The sequence below is a fragment of the Limulus polyphemus genome, unplaced genomic scaffold (assembly GCF_000517525.1).
Source record: "Limulus polyphemus unplaced genomic scaffold, Limulus_polyphemus-2.1.2 Scaffold9475, whole genome shotgun sequence".
Classification (NCBI taxonomy): domain Eukaryota; kingdom Metazoa; phylum Arthropoda; class Merostomata; order Xiphosura; family Limulidae; genus Limulus; species Limulus polyphemus.
Genome location: NW_013675085.1, coordinates 1 through 10,741, shown reverse-complemented (window position 1 = coordinate 10,741; position 10,741 = coordinate 1). Strand labels below are relative to the sequence as shown.

The window sequence follows — 10,741 nt, the reverse complement described above, 5'->3', positions numbered from 1 at the left end:
TATATATATATATATATAGCTTACAAACTATTGATTACATTAATTGTTTATGGGCGATTAAATCAGCACTATAAAACAGTAATTAATTAAATATCGCAATATAGTTATCGGTACTGGTTGTCAACTTATCGTCATAACGGATAATGTCTGTGGTAATAACACCCAAATGCGTTGGGGATATCCCATCTATCAGACAATATCCAAACGCCGATGTCAATGTCGTCAGCCGTCATGGAGAATCATAACAAAAATCAATCAAATAAGGGTACGAAGCTGAGTGCTTACACCCACAACGTCTCAATCTTCTACTGCCTTTCACTGTCTATAGCCAGTTGTGGGAAGGCAGTTACCCTTAAATTTTTTAAAGTAGAAATGAACTGAAATATAGCCACCCAAATATTTCTACTAATTAAACACCAAAACAAGAAAAAAAAAACACTTAAACACTTAATAAAATAAAAAGCAAGGCAGCAGATAAATTGTGCAGTATCACTTAATGACCATAATATTGTCTGATACCATGTATTGCTTATTGATGTTTGCACCCGGTTAAATGGTCTCTTTTTGACTTTCTCATTACCTGACTAAAATCGAATAGGAATGTTTTTGGCTCCGAGTATTAATTACCATGAAGTCAGTTGAGCAGTAATGGCATATCGCGTCAGGCATAACGCTTTGAATTTAGACCAAAAAGTTGAATTTTTGTCTCGGTTGAACGCAAAAACATCTGTCACAGTATCATTTACATGCTTTTTCGCAAACTCCATAAAAGATTTCAGATGATTATTTTACAATGATTGCTTCTTTCTTACCACTTACTCATACAGGTAAGCTTTTGTAGGGACCGGGACATTGTCGATGTATGAACATTGACTCTCATCTCAGACATGGAACTTTGCAAATTTTCATTGTCACTGTTCACTTCGTGTTATTTCTAACCAGTTTCTTGCTTGACCGGCTGCTTAGTTTGGAAAGGTGGTCTGATCTTGGTAGCGATTGAGTGGTATGAAGCACATTCCACTTCTTGATGGACTTCACTATACGCAAAGTGATAATCAGTGATTTTGAAATTTTATTGCAACCTTCTCCAATCTGTGTTTCGCTACTACTTTATCTCTGACTATGCGAGTTGCGGCTTGAACAGATGCATTTTCTCTGAAGTAAAGTTAAACCACTTTGATAACATACAGACAGAGGCCATTCACTAATTTGTTTGACCTTTGAAACTAATATTTTGCACCTGAACTGATTTAAGATTGCCATAGCAAATGGGTTGAATACTTATGAAATTGAGAATATTCTACTTTTCTTTGAAAATTTAACTTGCATAATATCAGCATTTTTATAGCTTTCTCAATTTGAAATAGGTTTTTGTAGATTCTAAATATAAAGCCCCATTTGAAAGTTTCATAATTGCAAGCTCAGACAGAAACATAATGTGAAAATTGTGGGGGGAATACTTTTGCAAGACGCTGTAGGCTACTAATTATGACACCAGCTGAAAGAAGGTACTTGCTCTTCTATAGCTGTTTTCAAAACTTGATCACCATCATTAGTCAACCTATAATGATGTTGTCAAGACTAGTCACATTGTGCAAGCAGTTTAACTACCAAATTATTATATATTATATATATTTCATTTCTAGGATTACCTGATGGCAGACGGAGGGGGGAGAAAACCAAATGGTCAAAGTTGCCTGGCTTCAAAGAATTCAAGCACTAAATAAGGAAGTTGCAAAACAAATCACCTCCAAGTTAATTTTTTGAAATTACATTTTAATTCAATGTTGATAATAAAAAGATAAAACTTAACACTATTTGGGAATATATTGCATGCTATTATAAAATAGAGAAAAAAAAAGACAGGGCGAGTATTCCAGGAAAACAACCCCCCCCCCCCTGAAATGTGAATTTTTGACAGAGTTTTAGATTTCTGTACTTTGCATTATTAATTTTCCCTCAATCCTGACAAGCTTCCCAGACTCTGCTGATGAGAAATATCCCCATATGATGCTGCCACCATCATGCTTGACAGTTAGGATGGTGTTGACTGAGTGATGTGCTGTGTTGGGCTTTAGGACAATGATCCAAAGCATAAGACCAAAGCCACAGTGGAGTGGTTTCCAAAGAAAAGTAAATGTCCTGGAGTGGTCCAGTCAATGTCCTGACTTCAATCCAATAGAAAATGTATGGCGAGATTTGAAGATTGTAGTCCATCAATGATCCTCAACGAAATTGTCAGAACTGGAGCAATTTTGCCAAGAAGAATAGGCACACATTACACCATCTCATTGTGCAAAGCTGATAGAGACCTGTCTAAAAAGACTCCCAGCAGTAATTGCTGCCAAAGGTGCTTCCACCAAGTACTGAATGAGGGGGCTGAATACTTATGCAATCCGTAAATTTCAATTTTTATATTTTCTTTGCAGGTTTTGCTGACATTCAGAAATCTTCCCACAAGTGTTAAGTTTGATCATTAGTTTTAAATAAAAGTTCATTAAAATTGTTTATATTATTTGTATTTCATCAAGATGTGACATTATTGGTAAGGGGTGAATACTTTTGCAAGGCACTGTATGCAATCACCTAAGTATCATTATTTAATTTGTAGTGTTTTTAGGAAAACATAGTGTAAATTAACGAAACTAACCACCTCATTTTTATGTAAATGTAAAGAACATAATCTAATTCTCTAGGGACTTTGTTCAATTACCTATCAATACCCATCACTGTCTTGTAGAAGCAATGCTCCAAGATAAATACAAATGTTACCATGTAAATAACCATAGTTGCAGAATGAGTTACAATCTCTATCATAAGATAACTAATACTACCAAGATAAGTACAGTTGGTAAAAAATCATATTCCTTCACATACATCCTAATGAAATACGTAAAGAAACGAAATTCACTCATTGACTATCAAAACAAGACTTAACACTATAGTCAAATTTAAATGCACCATAAAAAACGTAAGTAAACAATTTACAAAACCTGAAGAAAGTGTAGTAAGGAGTAAACTTCATCCTAACACATAATGAAATACCCACGTTAAATGCAGCTACAACCACAAAAGGCACAATCTAAAGCCTACCAAAAGAAAGATCTGTTCAGAATAAAAATAGTCGGAAGTCCTGAAATCCCACTATGCTAACACCCAATCAGAAACAAACTGCCCTCGGAAATCTGAAGAACATAATTCTACCAGTAGACAATGGAAATGCCACTGAAATCAAAGACCAAAAGGAATACACTTTCAAACTCCAAACTCTAAAGATAAACATTACACGAAAATCAAATTTAACCTAATTACTAACAAGAAAAATTACCCAAATCCACAATAAACAAACATCTATAAATAAAAGCACCATTCCACATATCTATGGCTTACCTAAACTTCATATATAAGAAAACCCTTTTTAACCCAAAAATAACTGTATAGATTTACCGCGTCACTTCTTAGCTAAGTAAATAGTAAATATATCACAAATCGCAGGTAAAACATCTTCATATGCTAAGAATTCGGTCCCCTTTGTAGAGATTATAAAAGCAGCCAGGATAATCTCACAAGATACAATGATCAGCTTTGAATCCACTCTCTTCACAAATGTACCAACCATCTGACACTCTACAAATACCCTGCCAACAGCTTGAAAATAATAGAACTCTTAACAAATGAAGCCTACTTAAACTCCACTAATAGAACTCGCTACATCCTGTATCAATACAACATACTTCCATCTAGAACATTCAGGATCGAATGTTGGCAACTACCAATGCAGAAATCTTTCTTGGGAATCCTCTGAATATATCAGCAGATTAACAGCCTAAACGTAATATAAAAACAATTTGGTAATTAGTATCAAATTTAACGATAATTAGACTGGCTACTAACAATGACAAGTGCTGATACCTTATCGCTTAAACCTTACCACAATAACCTAATGGTATCTTTTAGTTTTCACTGTAGCACCTAAGACAAGTAATTGTGAATCCTGCCTCTTCTATTGAGGTTGAAAAATTATCACTACCATATGGATTTTTGTCCACCTTCTAAGAAAATGAAGGGACAGACAAAAGTGTGACAAATGGAGAGATAAGCTGTAATAACAACGAACTTGGGATATGGAACTATGTTATGGAACCTAAGCTCAAAAGCAAGTGATTATAATTGGAGAGTAGACACATCACAGAACTACCAGAGTTAGGCCCGGCATGGCCAGGTGGTTAGGGCGCTCGACTCGCAATCTGAGGGTCGCGAGTTCGAATCCCTGTCCTACCAAACATGCTCGCCCTTTCAACCGTTGGGGCGTTATAATGTGACAGTCAATCCCACTATTCATTGGTAAGAGTAGCCCAAGAGTTGGGGGTGGGTGGTGATGATTAGCTGCCTTCCCTCTAGTCTTACACTGCTATATTAGGGACGGCTAGCGCAGATAGCCCTCGTGTAGCTTTGCGCGAAATTCATAACAAACAAACAATGTGACCATTATGGGTATTTAAATACTAACTGTTAAAGATAAGGATCTGTTAGCTTCAGTAACTTTACGTCAGCCCCATTTTTTTGCGACAGTTCCAGATAAAGATTAAATCCGGTAAATGGTGTCCTTATTGTTGTGTGGTCCCATTTCTTTAAATATTATAAACTAACTTATTTATCAATCTCATTAATTTGCGTACTAGTTTCATTTGTTTGTATTATATACATGAAGCTTTTTATTTTTGGACTATTTGAAATGAGAAAAATCCCTATAAATATTTATATTAGCATAACTGTTTTGTTCAGTTCTTAAATGAACAAATTACCAGTTTTAACAGGAGCCTGCAGCGACTATACTTTTTATATGATCATGCAAATCCTGTGGTGCACTGTTATTTACGTTTTTTTTTATAAAGGCCATCAGCTTTCATTGATGCTACAAGGAAATAACTCCCATGCCTTCAGAGAATGATGCTTATTGGATGCAGGTTTGAGTGAGTGTTCCACACGTTTCGATCCACCTACGCATACCAAAACTCGCTGTCAGTAACTTAAAGAACTGGAAGCTCAATGAATGCGTCTTGGCCAGGCTAGAATCTCCAACTGAATTACACGTCCTGAAATACGAAATCCTACCTGAAACGCATTACACTTGGGACTATTTTCTCATGCGAAGTGTCGGATTAATCCAACAGATTTTTTGCCTTCTGTTAAAAGCAAGTGTAAATAACTGAGTCCAGTCTGACTAGCATACAGGTGGAACCTCTTCCAATTAAAACAGAGGTTCCAGTGTTTAAATAAGAACCTACCCTTTATTGTGGATGCTGGTTTCACACTTCGGATAATGCATAATATATAGTTTAAACTTCATTTGTTTACCACAGAAGATCCAACTACGATGATATTAACATGGAAAACGAATGGAACGCTTGCTATTAAGAAAACTAACTTTCAAGCGTCTTTCAAAAATGTTTATTTTCAGATACTGTGAATCTAATATACAAAAGTTTGCTTTAAAAGTAATCGTAAATTATTTGTTTGTAATGTTGAAACTTTTACATGTTGTTATTGTAATAAACTTTTTGTTAATTATTCTCGATTTCTGATTGCACAAGATCTTCAAGATCCATTTATTGGGAGGAAGGATGTCGCGTTTGAAGAATGGAGCCAAGAAAGACCTCCGCCCAGCATTTCGCTGCTAATGGGTCGGTCATTTTTTTATGTTATGCTTTGCAAACAAAATAGCTTGTTTCATCTCACAGCTACTTTAACTTTTGATTCCATATAATCCATTAGAAATATGTTTCCATTGTCTGCATGTCAGAATTCAAAATAACGAATTAATATTTGTTTTCGAGCAAGTGTGTATTCTGAAAAATTTAGTTAGACTACACTTTAGAAGCACCAGTTGTGCCTGTACAGACACAACCTACTAATTAATATTTGTTTTCGAGCAAGTGTGTATTCTGAAAAATTTAGTTAGACTACACTTTAGAAGCACCAGTTGTGCCTGTACAGACACAACCTACTAATTAATTTTTGTTTTCGAGCAAGTGTGTATTCTGAAAAATTTAGTTGGACTACACTTTAGAAGCACCAATTGTGCCTGTACAGACACAACCTACTAATTAATTTCGTGGAAATTTATAATTTAATCGTGTTAGGGCATTTGTTAGATTTTCATATTCTGTTAAATAAAAAGATCTTGCAAAGAACTTCACTAACGTCAAGACTACGTTACTTCTAAATTTCCATTAAAATTATAAATTTTCTTTTAAAATTAAATTAAAGAATTTGACAGACTTGGTTTATTTTAAACAAACTTTTGTTGGCTGTTTTAGTTATTTTTGTTACACGTACCAGTTATGCTTTGATGGATTAAATTGTATTTTTAATTTTTTAAAGGAAACTATTAAACTAGTTTTATTCAACATTCGTTGGATTTACTGAATTTCATAAGAAATGAATGTAACTTAGAATGTAAAATTTAGTTTTTGGTGCTTAATGTGGTAAGTCTGCTAGGAGTGTTTATAGTTCTGGAAGCTCAGAAATAACTGAAAACTAGTTACTTCACACTTTACCCGAATATTATTTATCAAATTTGCTTATGAAATTTTCTAACTATGCCTTTTATTTATATATATATAAAATAAGAAATAACAGTTTCACTTTTAACTATTTTTCCTATAGGTTTTAGCTGCAAAAGAACAGCAATGAATCATTTAAAGGGATCTCCATGTATTGTCGTTTTGCTCTTTTATTTCGCACGTCTCTGGGATGAGGTCGCTGCAATGTGCCCTGTTAAGTGCAACTGTGATGACGAGAATTTACGAGTGGGGTGTGACTCTGCAAATCTTGAAGTCGTTCCCATAACCCTAAACCCGGAACTTCGTGAACTGGTTTTGAAAAACAATAACATAAAAGGCATAATGAGTTCGTTTTCTGTGTATCACAATCTAGAATATTTGGACGTTTCGCACAATCAGTTAATAACAATAGGTAAAAATAACTTTCAGAAACAAAACCAGCTTAAATACCTATTATTGAGCAGGAATATGCTTTCGTCATTGCAGAACGAAACGTTTTCTGGTTTGGAAAAACTAACTGTGCTGCATATTAATGAAAATTTATTACAAGAAGTTCCACCAAATGTGTTTAGTGTTCTATCCAAGCTGGAAAATTTGGACATTTCACAAAATAGAATTTTCTTTATTTCAGACGCAGCATTTTTAGGTCTGGACAGATTAAGGGCACTTTCACTGAGAGACAATAAACTTACTGACATTCCAACTCATTCGTTCCATAACTTGCTTATGCTGTTAAAGCTTGATATTGGCCTCAATTCATTCAGAATTATACCTGAAGAAGCGTTCTCATATCTTACGCATTTAGAGGAGCTATCTCTTGATGGTTGTGGTATACAAACGATTGAAGTTGGAGCCTTTAGGTGGTTGAACTCTCTACGTGTTCTTCGACTCCAAGACAACGAACTCAATGAAGTCCCGACGAAAACGTTATTTGATGTTAGGCGTTTAGAAGAAATTAATATTGGCCAAAATAAATTTATTGAGTTAAAGCCATTTTGTTTTAAAAGACTGAAGTATCTTCGTGTCATTGAGATAAGTGGAAGTCAGGAATTTGTTAGAATCCAAAATGGCGCCTTTGAAGACAACAGGAACGTGCAAAAACTATTGTTAAATCATAATAAAATATTCAATCAAATTGAGCGTCAGACGTTTAATGGTTTGCCCAAACTGAGATTGTTAAGTTTACGGGGTAATGCATTCACCACACTTCATTATGATTTGCTTCCTTGGGATGAGTTAGACGTTTTAGACGTTAGGGACAATCCTCTTGTTTGTAATTGTGAGTTGGTGTGGTTATGGAGGCTGCTGAAGAAACATAACTTTTCATCAGTAGGTTCAAATGACTTGACCGAAGTCCGATGTAGTAGTCCTCCAGTCCTGGAAAATTCGTTTCTTAAAGAGACTTCTAAAGAAGATCTTGGGTGTTATTTAGAAAACAGGCGACGAAAAATCATCATAGGTGTTATGGTAGCTACCGTCGTAGTGATCTGCGTACTTTCGTTGTTTGGATTTCGGTATAGAAAAAATATTTCCCGCGCATTTAAGAATAGATGGCTATCTGGAACAAAAGAGCCCCATTATAAAAAAACTGCATGTGTTGAAGAAGAAAATAACATTTTTCATGCAGCAGCAAATCAATCTCTGAAGATGACGCCGGTAACTGAACTATGAGTGATAATTTATGAACATGTTATCAATCATGAATTACATCAGGTAATTGATTACGTTGGTACATATGATAAAATAAAGGAAGAAAAACCTATAGTAAGTTTTACAGCAACAGAAATTCTGGTTAGTATCTTTGAGTACTGATATGCCCGTAATTGTATATTTGTTTAAAAATATACTATAAGGCCTATCCAAGTATTATTTCATTTAACAATGATTTTTTTCGTTTAAAAAACTTAGTCCAACAGATGTTGTGACATAAGGAGAACACATCATAGTAAATGAATTAGTTAACTACAGGTTGACAAAATAATTATTGAAAGTCAAAAAAAATAAAAACCACTGAAAGCATCAACAGATTAATGACGTCTTGAGAGGTTTACTAAACGAACAAAGTGAATTAGTTTGTTTTAATTACAAGACATTTAAGATAATATTCACGTGTTAGAAAACAGCTCCTATAATGGCCAGCAATTATAATTGTTGGAACTGAATCACGAACTCATAGTGATCTTCACTGGGCACAAACACTTTTTCTTTGATTAACCGTATAACTTCTTGCATTTAAAGGGTTAGCCAATTTGGCTGTGTACTCCATCTAAAAGCCCAAGGTTTAGCACATTTTGTCACCGGCCAATGAATACTGTTAATACCACCTTGAATTTCATGAAAATTTATATAAGCATTAATTTTATTAACTAGAACATTTATTTTGAAAATTCAACACAAAGGTATTTGTAACTTTACCTGGACAATCTGTAGGTGCTAGATACCATTCAGAAGAAAATATAGGTACTAAGTTTACATCACATTGTGGCACCCACTCTGTATCCAATGTCAATAGATTATTGTAGTTTTTTTATTATATCATTGAGGAGCTACGGTATACGTTTTTACTTAATGTAGTAGTATCTAAATACATGCTTTTTCAGTGGCATCAATACGAATATGTCGGAAGCAAATCGCGATATTTATAAGTATGTACTGTTATAGTTCAATATATAACATGATGTAAGTAAGCAATAGTCTCTTGTCTACAGATCTGTGATTAGAAAACATGATAAACGAAGTGTATAATCATTGATTCATCTGCTCTGCTGGATTTTCTATTAAATGGAAGTTTGGTTTGTATTTTATTTGCATTACGTAAATATGTACAAATACCATAAAGTGTTTGAGACCGAAATTAAAATAGAAATGGGTGTAATTTCATTTCTCAGGGATGTCTGTTTGTATCGTATCAAACTATAATGATGCAGAATTGGAAATGAATCACTAGTTTTGAGAAAAGCCTTTTTTATAGTATCTTTAAAATATTTATTATTGAAAAGGTTATCCATAGAATTTATAACCCAAGTATTACGTTTCGTTTAGGCAAGTGTTTTTCATAGTTTTACTTACGATAATGTAATTTTGATGGAACTGTCTGGAATAATCCAGGTAAACACTAATCTCACTATTTTAAAGATTTATAAAACATGAAAGCATTACTTCACTTGATAATATTCCCATAGAAAGATTGGTATAGGGCTGTTATATTTCACAAGGTTATGCTAAACAGAACAGTTAACGTTTATTGTTAATTCATATTCTCTGTTACACTTAACGACAAAATGAATGTTTTTCGCTAAATTGACGAATCTATTTTACAGTATAAACCAAATGAAGAATGTATATCTCGCAAGAATTTCAACCTAGCGTTAACTTATTTACACTAATATGTAACCCTATAACAGAAAGAAATGTTAGAGCATGTACAGATAAAACAAGTTTGATGAAACGTCAACTCGTATATGTTATTGAAGACAACTTCTATCTTTTAAAGTAATGTCATTAAAAATAACCAAGATAATATTATGATCTTCAGTGAGAAATCTTTTTTTACTTAGATATTGTTTTTTACGTATCTTTATGAAGAAGAGCTAAAAATTCATTATGCCGTGCGTTAGTGTAACAAAATGAAATCTGAAAAGTAGTCACGTGAGACACGCAAAATGTCATCGGAAAACATCACCAGTTTCTTTGTTTGGCTTGTGCAACGCAACACCTGACAGCTGGTACTTTATGGGTGATACAAAACGTGTAATCTTTAGTAGCTTGAGTAAGGTATTCTATGTTACTAGTGTATAACAAGACAAGGGAGCATTTAATTTGTACAAAGTATAAAATAGTATTTTCTCAGTGAAAGGGGGGGGGGTGGTGTTACATTTTAAAAATTTAATATTTTACTTGTGTTAATTTGCCAATTTTAGGTTTTAGTGAGGTTTGATCAGCTTACACATGGGAAATTGTGCACTAAACAACAATGAATCGCAGATTAATCACAATAAGTTGAACATTAATAAAATAAAAAAACACATCATTTACCAGAAAGGAAAAGATCATAAAAAAGATCATAGTTATATTACAAAAAAATCTTATGTCAGATCAATCGTATCAAATTCTTTACTTAAAATGAATACGAAAGCTACAACAAACCAATACTTATCATACTAAAATAATTTAGA

The 10,741-nt window shown here is 33.8% G+C and overlaps 1 protein-coding gene across 1 annotated transcript; it reads left to right on the top strand.

The window, feature by feature from the left end:
• The first annotated feature begins 5,601 nt into the window (after nt 1-5,601).
• On the top strand, nt 5,602-9,323 carry LOC106475939 (leucine-rich repeat-containing protein 4B-like). Its single transcript, XM_013936614.2, has 2 exons — nt 5,602-5,684; nt 6,670-9,323. Exons 1-2 carry the CDS (start codon nt 5,681-5,683, stop codon nt 8,235-8,237), a joined length of 1,572 nt encoding a protein of 523 aa, XP_013792068.2. The 5' UTR covers nt 5,602-5,680; the 3' UTR covers nt 8,238-9,323.
• The last annotated feature ends 1,418 nt before the right edge of the window (nt 9,324-10,741 follow it).